The sequence below is a fragment of the Salvelinus fontinalis genome, chromosome 24 (genome assembly GCF_029448725.1).
Source record: "Salvelinus fontinalis isolate EN_2023a chromosome 24, ASM2944872v1, whole genome shotgun sequence".
NCBI lineage: Eukaryota > Metazoa > Chordata > Actinopteri > Salmoniformes > Salmonidae > Salvelinus > Salvelinus fontinalis.
In genome coordinates this window covers 46,237,508-46,261,009 of record NC_074688.1, presented here as the reverse complement: position 1 = coordinate 46,261,009, position 23,502 = coordinate 46,237,508, and the positions used below count along the sequence as shown (strand labels likewise).

The 23,502-nt window shown below is 44.3% G+C and overlaps 1 protein-coding gene across 1 annotated transcript in view; it reads left to right on the top strand.

Moving 5' to 3' along the window:
* Nucleotides 1-22,394, top strand: part of LOC129822492 (1,4-alpha-glucan-branching enzyme-like) — a 355,318-nt gene extending 332,924 nt beyond the window's left edge. Inside the window, exon 16 of the mRNA XM_055880812.1 lies at nucleotides 18,198-22,394. Coding sequence (XP_055736787.1) covers nucleotides 18,198-18,260 — 63 coding nt within the window. The 3' untranslated portion in view covers nucleotides 18,261-22,394. The remainder of the gene's footprint in view (nucleotides 1-18,197) is intronic.
* The last annotated feature ends 1,108 nt before the right edge of the window (nucleotides 22,395-23,502 follow it).

Here is a 23,502-nt window from a genome sequence, read left to right as displayed (position 1 = left end):
CCTCAAAAAAAAAACAGTTTCTGTCCGTATGTCTGTCTGAACATCGATCTGATTTAGTTATTAGCTTGAAGGCAAGAGGCTCCTCTTGAAGAGCCCAGAAAACCATGTGAAAGTTAGAGGCAGCAGAGAACATATCAAAGGAAAGAAAAGCCTGTAACTGCTACAGAGTAGAACACATCTCCTAAAGACATGACCAGTAAATAAATTAGTAACACTACGTCCAATGGCAACCTATTCCCTTTATAGTGCACTACTTTTAACCACGAACCCATTGGGTTCTGGTCAAAAGTAGTGTACTATGTAGGGATGCACCCTTAAACCCTTAAACTATTCCACATTTTATGTATGATTCATTCTGCAGGCGTAGACTAGAATTCCATATATGCCTCCCATTTTGTTTTCTCTGATGTGGAGTATCTTCTGAAAAACAGGAGGTGATTTTGACAAGTGTTCACTCATCTTGTTTACTTTAGGGTTGCATCCCAACATAGTGCACTACTTTTGATGGACTATGGTCAAAAATAGTGCACTTTGTAGGGAATAGGGGGCCATTTGGGACTGATTATTCCAGTCTGTAATCCAATTATGTTTCAAGCTGACCACCTTTCCCTGTTCCCCAAGGTAACCTGCCACAACGACTATCACCTTGTAGCACTCACATCTGAAATGATGAAGTGCTTTGAAAAGGCTGGTTATGATACATCAACACCCTAGATCCACTCAATTGCCCCCCAAACAGATCCACAGACGATGCATTTTCAGTTGCACTTCAAAACTGCCCTCTCCCACCTCGACCTCGACACCATAGTCCAATTTCAAACTCATCACCAAACAACTGAATCCTGGACTTTCTGGTGCGTCGGCCACGCTGACCCTCAACACAGGGGGGGCCCCTCGGGTGTGTGCTTTAGTCCCCTCCTGTGTACTCCCTGTTCACCCACGACTGCATCGTCACGCACAACACCGTCACCATCATTACGTTGTGCTGACGACACAACGGTGGTAGGACTGATCACCGGCGGCGATGAGTCAATTTACAGGGATTAGGTCAGAGATTTAGCGCAGTGTGGTACCCTGCTTTACGGTGGGAACTACACATTGCGGAGATCATCCGTTCACCTACAGTACCCTGCGTCTCACAAAACACACTGGTTGGAACCAAAAATCAAACATTTTGACTCGTCAGATCAAAGGACAGATTTCCACTGGTCTAATGTCTATCGCTCGTGTTTCTTGGCCAAAGCAAGTCTTCTTCTTATTGGTGTCCTTTAGTAGTGGTTTCTTTGCAGCAATTCGACCATGAAGACCTGATTCACTCAGTCTCCTCTGAACAGTTGATGTTGAGATGTGTCTGTTACTTGACCTCTGTGAAGCATGTATTTAGGCAGCCATTTCTGAGGCTGGTAACTCTTATGAATTTATCCTCTGCAGCAGAGGTAACTCTGGGTCATCCTTTCCTGTAGCGGTCCTCATGAGAGCCAGTTTCCTCAGCTCTTGATGGTTTTTGCGACTGCACTTGAAGGAACTTTCAAGGTTCTTGACATTTTCCGGATTGACTGACCTTCATGTCTTACAGTAATGATGGACTGTAATTTCTCTTTGCTTATTTGAGCTATTCTTGCCATAATATGGACTCTTTAACCAAATAGGGCTATCTTCTGTATACCCCCCTACCTTGTCACAACACAACTGATTGGCTCAAATGCATTGAGAAGGAAAGAAATTCCACAAATGAACTTTAAACAACGCACACCTGATAATTGAAATGCATTCCAGGTGACTACCTCATGAAGCTGGTTGAGAGAATGCCAAGAGTGTTCAAAGCTGTCATCAAGGCAAAGGGTGACTACTTTGAAGGATCTCAAATATAAAATAAATGTTGATTTGTGAAACACTTTTTTGGTTATTACATAATTCCATGTGTTATTTCATAGTGTTGAGGTCTTCACTATTATTTTACAATGTAGAAAATAGTGAAAATTAAGAAAAACCTTGGAATGACTAGATGTGCCAAAACTTTTGACTGGTGCTGTACCTCATACACCTCATCCACATTGATCTGGAACTGGTACTCCCTGTATATAGCTCCACATTGATCTGGTACTTCCTGTATATAGCTCCACATTGATCTGGTACTGGTACTCCCTGTATATAGCTCCACATTGATCTGGTACTTCCTGTATATAGCTCCACATTGATCTGGTACTGGTACTCCCTGTATATAGCTCAACATTGACCTGGTACTTCCTGTATATAGCTCCACATTGATCTGGTACTGGTACTTCCTGTATATAGCTCCACATTGATCTGGTACTGGTACTTCCTGTATATAGCTCCACATTGATCTGGTACTGGTACTTCCTGTATATAGCTCCACATTGATCTGGTACTTCCTGTATATAGCTCCACATTGATCTGGTACTCCCTGTATATAGCTTCACATTGATCTGGTACTCCCTGTATATAGCTCCACATTGATCTGGTACTTCCTGTATATAGCTCCACATTGATCTGGTACTGGTACTCCCTGTATATAGCTCCACATTTATCTGGTACTTCCTGTATATAGCTCCACATTGATCTGGTTCTGGTACTCCCTGTATATAGCTCCACATTGATCTGGTACTTCCTGTATATAGCTGCACATTGATCTGGTACTACCTGTATATAGCTCCAAATTGATCTGGTACTCCCTGTATATAGCTCCACATTGATCTGGTATTTCCTGTATATAGCTCCACATTGATCTGGTACTCCCTGTATATAGCTCCACATTGATCTGGTACTTCCTGTATATAGCTCCACACTGATCTGATACAGGTACTTCCTGTATATAGCTCCACATTGATCTGGTACTGGTACTTCCTGTATATAGCTCCACATTGATCTGGAACTGGTACTTCCTGTATATAGCTCCACATTGATCTGGTTCTGGTACTCCCTGTATATAGCTCCACATTGATCTGGTACTGGTACTTCCTGTATATAGCTCCACATTGATCTGGTACTGGTACTTCCTGTATATAGCTCCACATTGATCTGGTACTTCCTGTATATAGCTCCACATTGATATGGTACTGCCTGTATAGAGCTCTACATTGATCTGGTACTCCCTGTATATAGCTCCACATTTATCTGGTACTTCCTGTATAGAGCTCCACATTGATCTGGTACTGGTACTTCCTGTATATAGCTCCACATTGATCTGGTACTTCCTGTATAGAGCTCCACATTGATTTGGTACTTCCTGTATAGAGCTCCACTGATTTGGTACTTCCTGTATAGAGCTTCACATTGATTTGGTACTTCCTGTATATTGCTCCACATTGATCTGGTATTGGTACTTCCTGTATATAGCTCCACATTAATCTGGTTGTCCCTGTATATAGCTCCACATTGATCTGGTACTGGTACTGTACAGCACTTCGAGATATTAGCTGATGTACGAAGGGCTATATAAAATAAACTTGATTTGATTTGGTACTCCCTTATTCCTCTTGTGCGTAACTATTCTAAACTCTGCGTCGTTGGGAAGGGCTCGTAAGCAAGCTTTTCACTGTAAGGTCTACACCCGTTGTACTAGGCGCATGTGACAAATACCATTTGATTTGATCAGACTATATCTGCACCTCGCCTGTGTCTGGATGTTGTTTCTGTATTAAATATATAATCTCCACTTGTGTTGTTGTGACGGCTCATCAGCGAGCAGCCGGGGCATACAACTCTATAGAACATAGATGAGGTAAAGAGGTCAATGGAACTCGACCAAAACAATGGAAATACCATGGAAACGCCCGAAAGATGCCATGGAAACGCATGGGGGGGAAAGATGCCTTAAAAATGCATGGGGGGGAAAGATGCCATGGAAACGCATGGGGGGGAAAGATGCCATGGAAACGCATGGGGGGGAAAGATGCCATGGAAACGCATGGGGGGGAAAGATGCCATGGAGTAAACATCCAGAATCTCCTCATGTCCCCTAGCAAATTAGCCTCGATTTAGGCTATTGTGTAAATGTGTATTTCACACTATTTTGAGGTAAAAAATGTGAGTATGTTTGTATGGATGTCAACCTCAATTCTTCATGTCATCATCACCAATCAACTGCTTTAGTTTATGCTAGCTATGCTACCAGTTTATACGAACAGGAGTTAGCATTTAGCAGTCACTTCTTCTAAACTTGAAAAGGGACAACTTGTAAATGTTATGCAGCGAAAACAGCTAAATATATCCAAATCGGACGTCAGTAACCACATTGTGGGCCTGTTCAGTGGTGTAGTGAGGGAAAAAAATGTTTAAATGACTCATAATTTCCTCAAAGTTTGTGCCGACAGACGTAGCATATTAAATAGCCTATCATTATAGAATATCCATAAAATCCATCCTCCAATTGCAACGTCTGCCTATATGCCCACACATCTTGTCTCAAGAAAATTTAATATTTTTTAATACCCTCAAACACCAAGTTAGGCCGATACCTCCTTTTAAAATAGGCCATCATCACTGTCAATCGTGAGTTATAATTATTCCCATTTTACTGCTGACATCAATCATCTGATTGATCTCGATCAGTTTCATGGGAATATGCATTTAGATCTTATTGAGTGACTGTTTTGAGAACAGATGGCGTTAACTAACTATTACCTTTTTTTGTGTATTTTAAGCATATATCCTGCCTAGTGCCTCTGTTGAGTTTAAACTCATGATCATTTTTTGATGGGACTTATTTAGCTTCAGCTAACCATCCTAAAATCTCATTAGAAATGAGGTGTTTTTGGTGTAACAATGATGTTAAAGCCCCTTCTATGCTATGTTGTTCTGTTATGTGAAATGCAAATTAATCATTATGCTATCTTGCCAGACATTGATTCTTTGATGTAACTTTACTAAACGAGCTCCAATTGTGAGAAGTGATTATCTTCCATGTATTATAATAATAATAATAATATTAAGTGATGAGTCTGACTGTTATAGGCCTAAATGATTGGAGAGCCTCTTTGTGGTGCTGAAAAGGACAGTTCCAGGATCAGGCAGTGATGTTAATTAAAGAAGTTGAACCAACTTGTGGTGTTGAAAAGGACAGTTCCAGGATCAGGCAGTGATGTTAATTAAAGAAGTTGAACCAACTTGTGGTGTTGAAAAGGACAGTTCCAGGATCAGGCAGTGATGTTAATTAAAGAAGTTGAACCAACTTTGTGGTGCTGAAAAGGACAGTTCCAGGATCAGGCAGGGATGTTAATTAAAGAAGTTGAACCAACTTGTGGTGCTGAAAAGGACAGTTCCAGGATCAGGCAGTGATGTTAATTAAAGAAGCTGAACCAACTTGTGGTGTTGAAAAGGACAGTTCCAGGATCAGGCTGTGATGGTAAAGAAGTTGAACCAACTTGTGGTGCTGAAGGATAGACAAATGATAGTTCTAAGGATCTGCTTGTATAGCCTAATAAACCTATGACTACTTGGTATACATTTGCTATTTTTGTAGGCCTATAGCCTAATGTAAATACAATTGACTTAAAACTTAATATCATTGCACTGTTTGTGAGGAGAGCTTTAGTTGTGAGTAGTATTGTGTAACTTACACTACGTTGTGTCATAAATAAACTTAGATTTGATTAGCTAGAACACGTAGTTACAATATACCCTATTACAGAATAACAGTAACAAACAGAGGTGAACTATCCATTTATTTTCATAGATTAAATGATCACATCAAATTTTATTCGTCACATGCGCTGAAGACAACAGGTAGACCTTACCGGGAAATGCTGAAGACAACAGGTAGACCTTACCGGGAAATGCTGAAGACAACAGGTAGACCTTACCGGGAAATGCTGAAGACAACAGGTAGACCTTACCGGGAAATGCTGAAGACAACAGGTAGACCTTACCGGGAAATGCTGAAGACAACAGGTAGACCTTACCGGGAAATGCTGAAGACAACAGGTAGACCTTACCGGGAAATGCTGAAGACAACAGGTAGACCTTACCGGGAAATGCTGAAGACAACAGGTAGACCTTACCGGGAAATGCTTACTTGCAAGCCCTTAACCAACAATGCAGTAGAGTTAAGAAAAGATTTACTAAATATTTACTCAAACTATAAGCTAAATGCATTATTACGTCCAACGTGGCCCAATTCACATTTCAAATGTCCCACAGTGACATACGTAGCCTAGCTGGTTAGATCGAATCCCCCGAGGTAAAAATCTGGCATTCGGCCCCTGAACAAGGCAGTTAACCCACTGTTCCTAGGCTGTCATTGAAAATAAGAATTTGTTCTAGTTAAATAAAGGTTAAATAATTTATTTTTTAAATAAATACCAAGCTAGAACAGAACTCTGTCTCTCAACCAGTAGTCAATGTAGGCTAAGTATCCCAAGCAGGGCTATAGAAACTTCCAGAAGGGAGTCAGGCTCCTCTCAACCAGTAGCCAATGTAGGCTAAGTATCCCAAGCAGGGCTATAGAAACTTCCAGAAGGGGGTCAGGCTCCTCTCAACCAGTAGTCAATGTAGGCTAAGTATCCCAAGCAGGGCTATAGAAACTTCCAGAAGGGAGTCAGGCTCCTTGGGCTTTACGGTGGCCACTCTGGTTTGGATTTCCTCTTGGCAGAGCGGTGTCACCGTAACCAAGGTTCCGTCAATGTAATTCTTACAGGCCTCCTCAGTACACATGTAGCTTAAAGTTCATTATAATTCTCACCACCTCCAGAGAGAAGACAGCGAAGGAATCCACCACCATTTACCACTAGTGTAAAGTACCTAAGTAAAAATACAAAATTATAAACGAAGCGAGCTGGAACAAAAGATCCCGGAAATTTTCCATGTGCACAAAAAGCGTATTTCTCTCAAATTTTGTGCACAAATTTGTTTACATCCCTGTTAGTGAACATTTCTTATTTGCCAAAATAATCCATCCACCTTAAAGGTGTGGCATATCAAGAAGCTGATTAAACAGCATGATCATTACACAGGTACACCTTGTGCCGGGGACAATAAAAGGTCACTCTAAATGCCACCGATGTCTCAAGTTTTGAGGGATCGTGCAATTGGCATGCTGACTGCAGGAATGTCCACCAGAGCTTTTGCCAGATAAGGTAATGTTTATTCTACCATAAGCTGCCTCCAACATCGTTTTAAAGAATTTGGTGGTATGTCCAACCGGCCTCACAACCACAGACCTCATGTAACCACTCCAGCCCAGGACCTCCACATCTGGCTTCTTCACCTGTGGGATCATCTGAGACTAGCCACCCGGACAGCTGATGAAACTGAGGAGTATTTCTGTCTTTAATAAAGCCTTTTTGTGGGAAAAACACTCATTCTGATTGGCTGGGCCTAGTTCCCCAGTGGGTGGGCCTGGCTCTGCAGTGGGTGGCCCACCCATGGCTGAGCCCCTGCTCAGTCATGTGAAATCCATAGATTAGGGCCTCATTCATTTATTTAAATTTATTTTATTTATTTATTTAAACCGTTGAAATTGTTGCATGTTGCGTTTATATTTTTGTTCAGTATTTTTTTGTGGGGTCTGTACTTTACTATTTATATTTATATTTTTGACAACTTTTACTTTTACTCCACTACATTCCTAAAGAAAATAATGTATTTTTTACTCCATACATTTTCCCTGACACCCAAAAGTACTCGTTACATTTTGAATGATTAGCAGGACAGGAAAATGGTCAAATTCACGCACTTATCAAGAGAACATCCCTTTTACTCAACTATGACAATTGGGTACTTTTTCCACCACTGCCATTTACCTCCCTCTAGGCTGCTATTTACACACTACATGACCAAAAGTATGTGGACACCTGCTCAGTGAACATCTCATTCCAAAATCATGGGCATTAATATAGAGTTAGTCCTCCCCTTTGATGCTATAACAGCCTCCACACTTCTGAGAAGGCTTTCCACCAGATGTTGGAACATTGCTGCGGGGACTTGCTTCCATTCAGCCACAGGAGCATTAGTGAGGTCGGGCAGTGATGTTGGGCGATTAGGTCTGGCTCCCAGTCTCCGTTCCAATTCATCCAAAAGGTGTTTGATGGGGTTGAGGTCAGGGCTTTGTGCAGGCCAGTCAATTTCTTCCACATTGATCTCGTCAAACCATTTCTGTATGAACTTCACTTTGTGCACGGGGGCATTGTCATGCTGAAACAGGAAAGGGCCTTCCCCAAACTGTTGCCAAAGTTGGAAGCACATAAACATCTAGAATGTAATTGTATGCTGTAGCGTTAAGATTCCTCTTACTGGAACTAAGGGGCCCGGACCATGAAAAACAGACCCAGACCATTATTCCTTCTCCACCAAACTTTACAGTTGGCCCTATGCATTGGGGCAGGTAGTCTTCTCTTGGCATCTGCCAAACCCAGATTAATTTGTTGGACTGCCAGATAGTGAAGCACGATTCATCACTCCAGAAAACGGATTTCCACTGCTCCAGAGTCCAATGTCGGCGAGCTTTACACCACTCCAGCTGATGCTTGGCATTGCGCATGGTGATCTTAGTCTTGTGTGCAGCTGCTCGGCCATGGAAACCCATTTCGTGAAACTTACGACGAGCAATTATTGTGCTGACGTTGCCTATCAGAGGCAGTTTGGAACTCGGTAGTGAGTGTTGCAACTGAGCACAGATGCTTTTTACGCTCTTCAGCACTTGGCAGTCTTGTTCTGTAAGTTTGTGTGGCCTACCGCTAAGCGGCTGAGCCGTTGTTGCTCCTAGACGTTTCCACTTCACAATAACAGCACTTACAGTTGACCGGGGAAGCTCTAAGCAGGGCAGACATTTGACCAACTGGCTTGTTGAAAAGGTGGCATCCTATGACGGTGCAACGTTGAAAGTCACTGAGCTCTTCAGTACTGGTCATTCTACTGCCAATGTTTGTCAATGGAGATTGCATGGCTATTGTGCTCGATTTTATACACCTGTCAGCAACGGGTGTGTGCTGAAATAGCTGAATCCACTGAAGGAGAAGGGGTGTCCATATACTTTTGTGTATATAGAGTGTATTTATTTGGTTTGTCATTCTATCGTTTTTTAAAATGGAATTTGTTGTAATTAAATATAATTTCTTTAGAATATACTGTACTTTCTATAAATAGTTTTACCAGCTCTGTGTATTGTCAAATTGAAAACGGTGAGGAGGGCAGCTCATCTGCACACCAGCAGCACTACTATGCCCCTGGGCCTGTTACAATATATCAATCATGTCGGATATGACGAATATCCCGTTTGTTAGATCAGATTTGTTGAATCCAATCCGGCGTCCTCCTTCTATTCCCCACGGTCTGCGATCCATTAACCTATAGATGTGGTAAAGAGGTTATATTCCACTATCCACTAACCCAAACTCATACAGTCCAATAGAATATAGGTTATATTCCACTAACCCTAACTCATACAGTCCAATAGAATATAGGTTATATTCCACTATCCACTAACCCTAACTCATACAGTCCAATAGGTTATAGGTTATATTCCACTATCCACTAACCCTAACTCATACAGTCCAATAGGTTATATTCCACTATCCACTAACCCTAACTCATACAATCCAATAGAATATAGGTTATATTCCACTATCCACTAACCTTAACTCATACAGTCCAATGGAATATAGGTTATATTCCACTATCCACTAACCCTAACTCATACAGTCCAATAGAATATAGGTTATATTCCACTATCCACTAACCCTAACTCATACAGTCCAATAGGTTATATTCCACTAACCCTAACTCATACAGTCCAATAGGTTATATTCCACTAACCCTAACTCATACAGTCCAATAGAATATAGGTTATATTCCACTAACCCTAACTCATACAGTCCAATGGAATATAGGTTATATTCCACTATCCACTAACCCTAACTAATACAGTCCAATAGGTTATATTCCACTATCCACTAACCCTAACTCATACAGTCCAATAGGTTATATTCCACTATCCACTAACCCTAACTCATACAGTCCAATAGGTTATATTCCACTATCCACTAACCCTAACTCAAACAGTCCAATAGAATATAGGTTATATTCCACTATCCACCAACCCTAACTCATACAGTCCAATAGGTTATATTCCACTATCCACTAACCCTAACTCATACAGTCCAATAGGTTATATTCCACTATCCACTAACCCTAACTCAAACAGTCCAATAGAATATAGGTTATATTCCACTATCCACCAACCCTAACTCATACAGTCCAATAGAATATAGGTTATATTCCACTAACCCTAACTCATACAGTCCAATAGGATATAGGTTATATTCCACTATCCACTAACCCTAACTCATACAGTCCAATAGAATATAGGTTATATTCCACTATCCACTAACCCTAACTCATACAGTCCAATAGAATATAGGTTATATTCCACTATCCACTAACCCTAACTCATACAGTCCAATAGAATATAGGTTATATTCCACTAACCCTAACTCATACAGTCCAATAGAATATAGGTTATATTCCACTATCCACCAACCCTAACTCATACAGTCCAATAGAATATAGGTTATATTCCACTAACCCTAACTCATACAGTCCAATAGGATATAGGTTATATTCCACTATCCACTAACCCTAACTCATACAGTCCAATAGAATATAGGTTATATTCCACTATCCACTAACCCTAACTCATACAGTCCAATAGGATATAGGTTATATTCCACTATCCACTAACCCTAACTCATACAGTCCAATAGAATATAGGTTATATTCCACTATCCACTAACCCTAACTCATACAGTCCAATAGAATATAGGTTATATTCCACTATCCACTAACCCTAACTCATACAGTCCAATAGAATATAGGTTATATTCCACTAACCCTAACTCATACAGTCCAATAGAATATAGGTTATATTCCACTATCCACTAACCCTAACTCATACAGTCCAATAGGTTATAGGTTATATTCCACTATCCACTAACCCTAACTCATACAGTCCAATAGGTTATAGGTTATATTCCACTATCCACTAACCCTAACTTTTGTGTAAACACTGTAGTGCACTACTTTTGACCAGGACTCATAGGGCTTTGGGCCCATACATGTAGGACTCATGTCTAAAGTAGTGCACTATGTAGGGAATAGGGTGTCGTTCTGGTCTAAAGTAGTGCACTATGTAGGGAATAGGGTGTCGTTCTGGTCTAAAGTAGTGCACTATGTAGGGAATAGGGTGTCGTTCTGGTCTAAAGTAGTGCACTATGTAGGGAATATGGTGTCGAGCTGGTCTAAAGTAGTGCACTATGTAGGGAATATGAGGGCACTTTTGAAGCACAATCCTAGTCGCAGCTCTCTTTCTAAGGTACGCCTGCCAGATGCGTTTCAAACAGGAACTGGAATTAGCTTTACCTGCCAGATGGGTTTAAAAAAGAAACTGGAGTTGTCCTCTTCCCTGATTTACAGTCCTAATGGTGTGGGATTATCTAACCCTAACCCTGTTTACAGACCTAACGGTGTGGGATTATCTAACCCTGATTACAGACCTAACGGTGTGGGATTATCTAACCCTAACCCTGATTACAGACCTAACGGTGTGGGATTATCTAACCCTGATTACAGACCTAACGGTGTGGGATTATCTAACCCTAACCCTGATTACAGACCTAACGGTGTGGGATTATCAAACTCTGATTACAGTCCTAACACTAACGGACAATCTGTTTCGCTTTGTTCTCACGTGGATTCTGAATATGTCTCCAGTGTTGTTAATTTGGTGTGATATCATATGTGTTGACACAGTGGTAGTCTCTGGTGTGACGTCATATGTGTCGACACAGCCCAGGTTAGACACAGTGGTAGTCTCTGGTGTGACGTCATATGTGTTGACACAGCCCAGGTTAGACACAGTGGTAGTCTCTGGTGTGATGTCATATGTGTCGACACAGCCCAGGTTAGACACAGTGGTAGTCTCTCTGGTGTGATGTCATATGTGTTGACACAGCCCAGGTTAGACACAGTGGTAGTCTCTGGTGTGATGTCATATGTGTTGACACAGCCCAGGTTAGACACAGTGGTAGTCTCTGGTGTGATGTCATATGTGTTGACACAGCCCAGGTTAGACACAGTGGTAGTCTCTGGTGTGATGTCATATGTGTTGACACAGCCCAGGTTAGACACAGTGGTAGTCTCTGGTGTGATGTCATATGTGTTGACACAGCCCAGGTTAGACACAGTGGTAGTCTCTGGTGTGATGTCATATGTGTTGACACAGCCCCGGTTAGACACAGTGGTAGTCTCTCTGGTGTGATGTCATATGTGTTGACACAGCCCAGGTTAGACACAGTGGTAGTCTCTGGTGTGATGTCATATGTGTTGACACAGCCCAGGTTAGACACAGTGGTAGTCTCTGGTGTGATGTCATATGTGTTGACACAGCCCAGGTTAGACACAGTGGTAGTCTCTGGTGTGATGTCATATGTGTCGACACAGCCCAGGTTAGACACAGTGGTAGTCTCTGGTGTGATGTCATATGTGTTGACACAGCCCAGGTTAGACACAGTGGTAGTCTCTGGTGTGATGTCATATGTGTTGACACAGCCCCGGTTAGACACAGTGGTAGTCTCTCTGGTGTGATGTCATATGTGTTGACACAGCCCAGGTTAGACACAGTGGTAGTCTCTGGTGTGATGTCATATGTGTTGACACAGCCCAGGTTAGACACAGTGGTAGTCTCTGGTGTGATGTCATATGTGTTGACACAGCCCAGGTTAGACACAGTGGTAGTCTCTGGTGTGATGTCATATGTGTTGACACAGCCCAGGTTAGACACAGTGGTAGTCTCTCTGGTGTGATGTCATATGTGTTGACACAGCCCAGGTTAGACACAGTGGTAGTCTCTGGTGTGATGTCATATGTCTTGACACAGCCCCGGTTAGACACAGTGGTAGTCTCTCTGGTGTGATGTCATATGTGTTGACACAGCCCCGGTTAGACACAGTGGTAGTCTCTGGTGTGATGTCATATGTGTCGACACAGCCCAGGTTAGACACAGTGGTAGTCTCTGGTGTGATGTCATATGTGTCGACACAGCCCAGGTTAGACACAGTGGTAGTCTTTGTCTTAACAGATGCAGTAATTCATTATTGATCCCCTCTGTAACCGCATCCCAAATAACAACCTAACCCCCCCCCCCTTTATATAGTGCAGTACCTATGGGCCCTGGTCAAAAGTATTGGACTAAATATATAGGGATGAGGGTGCCATTGGGATGCTAAGTGGAGCTGTGGAGATTCCCACTGTAACTATTTCATTAGACATGAGAATAATGTGTTTGTGTTTCCTCAGCATGGGGTTGTTTGTGTTGTGCTCTGCTTCTGTGGTGCCAAGCTGTAGCCAAAGCAACAACAACAACAACAAAAAAGTCCCCAGTCAGTAAGACTCAGCGCCACCGATGCAGAAGGATGGGCTGGAGTGTGTGTGATTTTAATTTATTTTTAATTTAATTTATTTAACGTTTCATTTAACTAGGCAAGTCAGTTAAGAACAAATTCTTATTTACAATGACGGCCTACCCCGGCTAAAGCCGGACGACGCTGGGACATTTGCGCGCTGCCCTATGGGACTCTCAATCACGGCCGGATGTGATACAGCCTGGAATCGAACCAGGGTCTGTGGTGACGCCTCTAGCACTGAGATGCAGTGCCTTAGACCGCTGTACAACCACTCGGGGCGTGAAACATTGATGCTAGGGTGTGTGTGTGGTGCTGAGGATGGGCTGGGGTGCTGGGGTGTGTGTGGTGCTAGGGTGTGTGTGGTGCTGGGGGTGTGTGTGGTGCTGGGGTGTGTGTGGTGCTGGGGGGTGTGTGGTGCTGGGGTGTGTGTGGTGCTAGGGTGTGTGTGGTGCTAGGGTGTGTGTGGTGCTGGGGGTGTGTGTGGTGCTGGGGGTGTGTGTGGTGCTGGGGGGTGTGTGGTGCTGGGGGGTGTGTGGTGCTGGGGGTGTGTGGTGCTGGGGATGTGTGTGGTGCTGGGGTGTGTGTGGTGCTGGGGGTGTGTGTGGTGCTGGGGTGTGTGTGGTGCTGGGGTGTGTGTGGTGCTGGGGGTGTGTGTGGTGCTGGGGATGTGTGTGGTGCTGGGGTGTGTGTGTGGTGCTGGGGTGTGTGTGTGGTGCTGGGGTGTGTGTGTGGTGCTGGGGTGTGTGTGTGGTGCTGGGGTGTGTGTGTGGTGCTGGGGTGTGTGTGTGGTGCTGGGGTGTGTGTGGTGCTGGGGTGTGTGTGTGGTGCTGGGGTGTGTGTGTGGTGCTGGGGTGTGGGTGTGGTGCTGGGGTGTGTGGGTGTGGTGCTGGGGTATGTGTGTGGTGCTGGGGTGTGTGTGTGGTGCTGGGGTGTGTGTGGTGCTGGGGTGTGTGTGGTGCTGGGGGGGGGGGTGTACTGCGGTGGTGTGTGTGGTGCTGGGGTGTGTGTGTGTTGCTGGGGGTGTGTGTGGTGCAGACAGATGGGCTGGAGGTGTGTACAGTATGATGCAGAAGGAAGGGCTGGCACCATGGGAGCAGAGCAGCGTGTGCGTGAGTGAGTGAGATGCGGAGAGACAGCTCGGGGACTTCAGTGGGTGACTGAATTGCTTACAGCTCTGCACACAGTTTCAATCTGTCACTTCTGTGCTGGGAGGAGCATGCTATGGTTTATGTCTGGGGAACATACTTCTGAAGGGATTCGTGCATCCCAAAATGGCAACCTATTCCCTATGTAACGCACTACTTTTGGCCAGGGCCAGAAAATGTTATGTTGAAAAGCAGCGCACTATATAGGGAATAGGGTGCCAAGTTGTGCACTATATAGGGAGTAGGGTCCCAAGTAGTGCACTAAATAGGGAGTAGGGTGCCAAGTAGTGCACTATATAGGAAATAGGGTGCCAAGTAGGGCACTATATAGGGAATAGGGTACCAAGTAGGGCAATATATAGGGAGTAGGGTGCCATTTGGGACGGTGACGTTGTATGAGTTATTCACTGCACTGTAGCACTAAAGTGTGTCTGCCTTTTTTAGTTACAACAGTTCCATGAACCCTTGGTTATGTGAAAATTGAATTAGACTTTCGTCTCTCTGTCGATGTGTGCAAATTGAATACGATTGTCTTGTGATTTTGTGTACATGGATGGAGGATGTCTTTTGGATAGTGGTTTAGAAATTGCATCTGGTAAAGCTTTACGTTATCGTTGTGTTTAATATCTTGAAACAAAGCGCCGTTTGTCAATATTTTTATCTTGATTTGAAGAGGAACCTTTTCAAAATTCAAAGAACGGGACATTTTCACTCCAGGCAAAAACTTTCAACTACAGTAAAGCAATTTATTTTCAGATATAATACTATGTAGTAATTTCACATAACAAGGAAAAATCATTACTTATAGTGTCATTAAACTTGCTACTTTAAATGTACTCAAACACAAAAATCAACAAAAAGTTAGATCTGAGGTTTTCCATCAGGAAAAGTGAACTAGTGACTGCTGTCGGCCGGTTCAGTGTGACTGCCGTCGGCCGGTTCAGTGTGACTGCCGTCGGGCGGTTCAGTATGACTTCCGGTTCAGTGTGACTGCTGTCGGCCGGTTCAGTATGACTTCCGGTTCAGTGTGACTGCTGTCGGCCGGTTCAGTGTGACTGCCGTCGGCCGGTTCAGTGTGACTTCCGGTTCAGTGTGACTGGTGTCGGCCGGTTCAGTGTGACTGGTGTCGGCCGGTTCAGTGTGACTGCTGTCGGCCGGTTCAGTGTGACTGCCGTCGGCCGGTTCAGTGCGACTGCTGTCGACCGGTTCAGTGTGACTGCCGGTTCAGTGTGATTGCCGTCGGCCGGTTCAGTGTGACTGCTGGTTCAGTGTGACTGCCGTCGGCCGGTTCAGTGTGACTGCCGTCGGCCGGTTCAGTGTGACTGCCGTCGGCCGGTTCAGTGTGACTGCTGTCGGCCGGTTCAGTGTGACTGCTGTCGACCGGTTCAGTGTGACTGCTGTCGACCGGTTCAGTGTGACTGCTGTCGGCCAGTTCAGTGCGACTGCCGGTTCAGTGTGACTGCTGTCGGCCAGTTCAGTGTGACTGCCGGTTCAGTGTGACTGCTGTCGGCCAGTTCAGTGCGACTGCCGGTTCAGTGTGACTGCTGTCGGCCAGTTCAGTGCGACTGCCGGTTCAGTGTGACTGCTGTCGGCCGGTTCAGTGTGACTGCCGGTTCAGTGTGACTGCTGTCGGCCGGTTCAGTGCGACTGCCGGTTCAGTGTGACTGCTGTCGGCCGGTTCAGTGCGACTGCCGGTTCAGTGTGACTGCTGTCGGCCGGTTCAGTGCGACTGCCGGTTCAGTGTGACTGCTGTCGGCCAGTTCAGTGCGACTGCCGGTTCAGTGTGACTGCTGTCGGCCAGTTCAGTGCGACTGCCGGTTCAGCGCGACTGCTGGTGGTGAGTGTTGACTGTTTCGCAGAACACTGTGCTTCTACACCTGCATTGCTTGCTGTTTGGGGTTTTAGGCTGGGTTTCTGTACAGCACTTTGTGACATCAGCTGATGTAAGAAGGGCTTTATAAATACATTTGATTTGATTTTGACATCTAGTTAGTTAATTAAAGGTTAAATTAACAGAACACTGCTGATGTCACCGGAAAACACAGAAATAGTATTGTTGCGTTCCAAATGGCAACCTCTTTTCTCATTTAGTGTACTACTATTGACCAGGGCCCTATGGGTAGTGTACTACTTTTGACCAGGGCCCTATGGGTAGTGCACTACTATTGACCAGAGTCCTATGGGTAGTGCACTACTATTGACCAGAGCCCTATGGGTAGTGTACTACTGTTGACCAGGGCCCTATGGGTAGTGTACTACTTTTGACCAGAGCCCTATGGGTAGTGCACTACTATTGACCAGAGCCCTATGGGTAGTGTACTACTTTTGTCCAGAGTCCTATGGGTAGTGTACTACTATTGACCAGAGCCCTATGGGTAGTGTACTACTTTTGTCCAGAGTCCTATGGGTAGTGTACTACTGTTGACCAGAGCCCTATGGGTAGTGTACTACTTTTGACCAGAGCCCTATGGGTAGTGTACTACTGTTGACCAGAGCCCTATGGGTAGTGCACTACTTTTGACCAGAGCCCTATGGGTAGTGTACTACTGTTGACCAGGGCCCTATGGGTAGTGTACTACTTTTGACCAGAGCCCTATGGGTAGTGTACTACTGTTGACCAGGGCCCTATGGGTAGTGTACTACTGTTGACCAGAGCCCTATGGGTAGTGTACTACTTTAGACCAGGGCCCTATGGGTAGTGCACTACTTTTGACCAGAGCCCTATGGGTAGTGTACTACTGTTGACCAGAGTCCTATGGGTAGTGTACTACTGTTGACCAGGGCCCTATGGGTAGTGTACTACTGTTGACCAGAGTCCTATGGGTAGTGCACTACTATTGACCAGAGCCCTATGGGTAGTGCACTACTTTTGACCAGAGCCCTATGGGTAGTGTACTACTGTTGACCAGAGCCCTATGGGTAGTGTACTACTGTTGACCAGAGCCCTATGGGTAGTGTACTACTTTTGTCCAGAGCCCTATGGGTAGTGTACTACTGTTGACCAGAGCCCTGTGCAGTATGTAGGGAATAGGGTGCCATTTGAAAAGCACCCTACAGGGCCATCTCATGATGATTTAGGAATATTTAACCTGCAGTTTACTTTCTTATGAACATGTCTCGTCTCTCTTCTTCCCTCTCCACCCCCTCCCTTTACCTCTCCACCCCCTCCCCCTTACCTCTCCACCCCCTCCCCTTTACCTCTCCACCCCCTCCCCTTTACCTCTCCACCCCCTCCCCTTTACCTCTCCACCCCCTCCTCTTTACCTCTCCACCCCATCCCCTTTACCTCTCCACCCCATCCCCTTTACCTCTCCACCCCCTCCCCCTTACCTCTCCACCCCCTCCTCTTTACCTCTCCACCCCCTCCTCTTTACCTCTCCACCCCCTCCCCTTTACCTCTCCACCCCCTCCCCTTTGCCTCTCCACCCCCTCCTCTTTACCTCTCCACCCCCTCCCCCTTACCTCTCCACCCCCTCCTCTTTACCTCTCCACCCCCTCCCCTTTACCTCTCCACCCCCTCCTCTTTACCTCTCCACCCCCTCCCCCTTTACCTCTCCACCCCCTCCCCCTTACCTCTCCACCCCCTCCCCTTTACCTCTCCACCCCCTCCCCTTTACCTCTCTTGTGTCTCCACCAGGTGTACATCCCCTGCAGGACAGCTCTGATCCTGGGTAATGACGATACAGAGTCCTGTTATTAGAGCTCTACGACTGACGCTCGCTACCAGCAGAAACAGACGCCCAGCTGGCGCCAACCTCAGTGTTATCAACCAATCACTGTCTGTTTTTTTCCAGTGTCAGCCAACCACACGCCACTAATGCCTCCCCTCTTCCCTCCCACCCTTCCCCATTTACCACAGCCTTTGTGGGTTCCTACGTTTTTTCATACACCTTTAACAATAGTTAGTAGATGCCCATAGATGATCATATTAACATCAGCTGTAACGCAGCATGGTGTGGAAGGAAGTTGTCCCACTATAACTTGACTTGGTGAATAGGTTCTACTAATATGATGTAACAAAGGATGAGGGTTGCAGAATTCCACTAACTTTCCCAAAGTTGCCAGGTTGGAAGATTTCAGGAATAAGAGAACAATAAAGCAGGAAAACCTGGACATTTTTGGGAAGGTTCCCGTAATTCTGCCACTTACACAGTATATATCTCATTCATATTTTGAGTCCATCCACCCACCACTAGTTTGTCAACACTTTAAAAGAAACCGTGGTACAGGGTTATGGTAATTCTAATATGCTAACATAAAGCATTACTTGTGGTACAGTAATGCTAACATGCTAACATAAAGCATTGCTTGTGGTACAGTAATGCTAACATGCTAACATAAAGCATTACTTGTGGTACAGTAATGCTAACATGCTAACATAAAGCATTGCTTGTGGTACAGTAATGCTAACATAAAGCATTTCTTGTGGTACAGTAATGCTAACATGCTAACATAAAGCATTGCTTGTGGTACAGTAATGCTAACATGCTAACATAAAGCATTGCTTGTGGTACAGTAATGCTAATGCAGTTAGCAATAGTACTACCTTCTCCACTGATTCCAGCATGCACATGCTTGTAAAAATATAATTTTACATATATATTGTATTTTGATCGGTGTGCTATCTATATAAAAATACAATACGCATGCAATTTTTGATGTACAATTTAATGCTTATGATTTTGTATTTAAATGCCAACAATGTTTTGCAATTGGCCATCTGAAAGTGTATACTATAAGTGTGTACTATTTAAAAGTGTATACTATAAGTGTGTACTATTTAAAAGTGTATACTATAAGTGTGTACTATTTAAAAGTGGATACTATAAGAGTGTGTACTATTTGAAAGTGTATACTATAAGTGTGTACTATTTAAAAGTGTATACTATAAGTGTGTACTATTTAAAAGTGTATACTATAAGTGTGTACTATTTAAAAGTGGATACTATAAGAGTGTGTACTATTTAAAAGTGGATACTATAAGAGTGTGTACTATTTAAAAGGAACAGGACAGAAAAAAGAGTCACCAGGGCTGCGTCCCAAAATAGCACCCTAGTCCCTATATAGTGCACTACTTTTGACCAGGACCCATAGGGCTCTGGTGAAAAGTAGTGCACACTATATTTCAGCAATAAGGTCCGAGGAGGTGTGGTATATGGCCAATATACCACGGCTAAGGGCTGTTCTTACCCACGACGCATCGCGGAGTGCCTGGACTCTGCCCTTAGCCGTGGCCATGTATCTCAAACCCCAGAGGAGCCTTATTGCTGTTATAAACTGGTTCCCAACATAATTAGAGCAGCAAAAAAATAATATTTTGTCATACCCGTGGTATACGGGTCTGATATACCACGGCAGTCAGCCAATCAGCATTCAGGGCTCGAACCAGCCAGTTTATATAGAGGATTAGGATGTCATTTAGGAGACATCCCAGGAGGTCACTGTGAACGTCATCAAGTTTGCTTCGTCACTGTCGATTTATTGATGCTTTTGTTGGAATTGTATTTACATCGAAATAAGCCATCTCGAATAATATATATCATTTAGTTGACTAACCTGACTTTAGTGGGATTCTAATACCTTTGTGGTGCGATGGGTCTTCTGTCAAAGCAGCTAGGGATTCACTCATTTTGCCTTGTTTATATACTTTGTGTGTGTCGGTGATTTGCAGCTATAGCCACATACTATGACTACTGAATACAGGCAGCAGAAAGCCTGTCTGGTATGTGATGTGTTTTGAGTTATGTAAGCTTGACTACTGAATACAGGCAGCAGAAAGCCTGTCTGGTATGTGATGTGTTTTGAGTTATGTAAGCTTCTGGAATGGACACGACAATTGACTTACAATTATTATTAGAGTGGCAGAGAAGACCGTAGCGAGACTAAATAACAGTACTGGATCCTGCTAAAAGACAGGAACTTGTCCGTCCATATTCTGAACCGTTGTCCGTCCTGCCCAACTTACTTCCCCTCTTGTCTGTCCCTTATACTGTATTTTAGACACTTTTACCCCTGACAAAAATGGAGCTTTGAATTTCAATTTTATATATATATATATATATATATATATATATATATATATATATTGTTTAACGTTATCTGCAAAGGTCCGTGACTCTAAAATAGGGCTAAAATACTATTTCTATATGGGAAAAGACCAAGATTGTTCATGCTCACTGAATACTTGTATGTTACCTCCCAAATTACCCCCTATTCTTACATAGTGTTCTGCTTTTCACCAGCCCCCTCTTTGGGCCCTGGTCAAAAGTAGTGCACCAAATAGAGTGTAACTTGGGATTCAGCCTGTTCGACCAGAGGATCACTGAGTCGTGTCGACCAGAGGATCACTGAGTCGTATCGACCAGAGGATCACTGAGTCGTGTCGACCAGAGGATCACTGAGTCGTGTCGACCAGAGGATCACTGAGTCGTGTCGACCAGAGGATCACTGAGTCGCGTCGACCAGAGGATCACTGAGTCGCGTCGACCAGAGGATCACTGAGTCGCGTCGACCAGAGGATCACTGAGTCGCGTCGACCAGAGGATCACTGAGTCGCGTCGACCAGAGGATCACTGAGTCGCGTCGACCAGAGGATCACTGAGTCGCGTCGACCAGAGGATCACTGAGTCGCGTCGACCAGAGGATCACTGAGTCGCGTCGACCAGAGGATCACTGAGTCGCGTCGACCAGAGGATCACTGAGTCGCGTCGACCAGAGGATCACTGAGTCGCGTCGACCAGAGGATCACTGAGTCGCGTCGACCAGAGGATCACTGAGTCGCGTCGACCAGAGGATCACTGAGTCGCGTCGACCAGAGGATCACTGAGTCGCGTCGACCAGAGGATCACTGAGTCGTATTTACCAGAGGATCATTGAGTCGCATCGACCAGAGGATCACTGAGTCGCGTCGACCAGAGGATCACTGAGTCGCGTCGACCAGAGGATCACTGAGTCGTGTCGACCAGAGGATCACTGAGTCGTGTCGACCAGAGGATCACTGAGTCGCGTCGACCAGAGGATCACTGAGTCGCGTCGACCAGAGGATCACTGAGTCGTATTTACCAGAGGATCACTGAGTCGTATCGACCAGAGGATCACTGAGTCCTATCGACCAGAGGATCACTGAGTCGTATTAGTTAGATGTAGTAGTTATTACCTGAAGACTTACTGTATGACGGTTTGCGTCTCAAATGGCACCTAATTCCCTTCATAGTGCACTATTTTGGGCTCTGGTCAAAAAGGTTAAATAAAACATTTTTTAAAAGTAGTGCACTGTAAAGGGAATAGGGGGCCATTTTGGTTAAAAGTAGTGCACTGTAAAGGGAATAGGGGGCCATTTTGGTTAAAAGTAGTGCAATGTAAAGGGAATAGGGGGCCATTTTGGTTAAAAGTAGTGCACTGTAAAGGGAATAGGGGGCCATTTTGGTTAAAAGTAGTGCACTGTAAAGGGAATAGGGGGCCATTTTGGTTAAAAGTAGTGCACTGTAAAGGGATTAGGGGGCCATTTTGGTTAAAAGTAGTGCACTGTAAAGGGAATAGGGGGCCATTTTGGTTAAAAGTAGTGCACTGTAAAGGGAATAGGGGGCCATTTTGGTTAAAAGTAGTGCACTGTAAAGGGAATAGGGGGGCATTTTGGTTAAAAGTAGTGCACTGTAAAGGGAATAGGGGGCCATTTCATTTGGGACTCAGTCTAGTCTGCCTGCCTTCACGGGGATCTCTGCTGTGGTTTTGTGGTTGTGTTTTCAGCTGTTATCTAACCTCATCTCCAGACTGGGGGGTGTTTAACATTGTCAGGTGAACAAGATATTATATTGTATTCCCCCCCCCCCCCCCCCCCCGCCCCAAAAAAAGTAATTAAACTGAATCAACAAATGGTGTCTGCTTTATTGTCTTATCTGTTGGTCCTTGTTTTATACTGTATCTTAGTCATCTTTCCTTATTCACGTGGGTGGATTATATGTCTGTATCCAAAATAGGCAGTGTATTCCCTAAGAGGTTCACTTCTCCTGGTCAGTGCCCTATGGAACCTGGTCAAAAGGACTGCCATTTGGGTAGTGGGTGTCCTATGTGTGTCATTAAAAACACCATTGGATCAAGTCAAGCATTTTCATATTGCACATTTTAGTACTCATTCTCCGGGACTCTTTTTCTGCCTCCACTAAAAACCCTTCCAGTTTTTTGAGTAATATTCTGCCTTTTTAAGATCACTTAAGCAAAGTAATTCACACTGTTATTCACATTCCTCTCACGTCCTGGTATCAAAGCAATAAGATTGTCAATGAGAAACACCACAAGACCCATTTTGTGTATTCCAGACGAAAGCTAATATCTTGATTTACGGATGCTGTAAATCTGAGATTTAAACCCGTTGCATTGCTGCAGGTTCTGAGCACAGGCAGCGATGTAGACTCGTGTAGCATATGGCAGGTTTTGATCCATCTCCCCTACAGCGGGAGAGAAAAAAAATACATTGATATTCCAGGAACATCGTCCTAATATTTAACCACCACAAGTATCTTCAACACTTCGTTTCCCTTTTTATATAACACCAAAGCTTTCAGGGAAAAAAAGGGCTTTTTCACCTCTCCAAAAGCACAGAGGAGCACTTTGCATAAATATGGGCGGTATGAAAGAGACCCGGTTGTGGAGACTGAGGTGGGTACAGTGTTTTTAATCACGGATGGATCTCGTCTGAGCCAATGAGTTCGTCTGAAATTGCACCCAAAGGGCTATGGTCAAAACGAGTGCACCATTTCAGACGCAGTCATTGTCGTTACCTTCGCCACAGTGACTCGGGAGGGTTTTTAAATCTCTCGTTGATTTAAAAATGAAACAAGTCTGATACGTTCAAATATAGCTAGGCTGCTCCATCCTGAATCAAACACACTTCTTCTGTATGATCGACCCCAGTAGAAGTAGTATTTAAACAGTTATGAAAATCC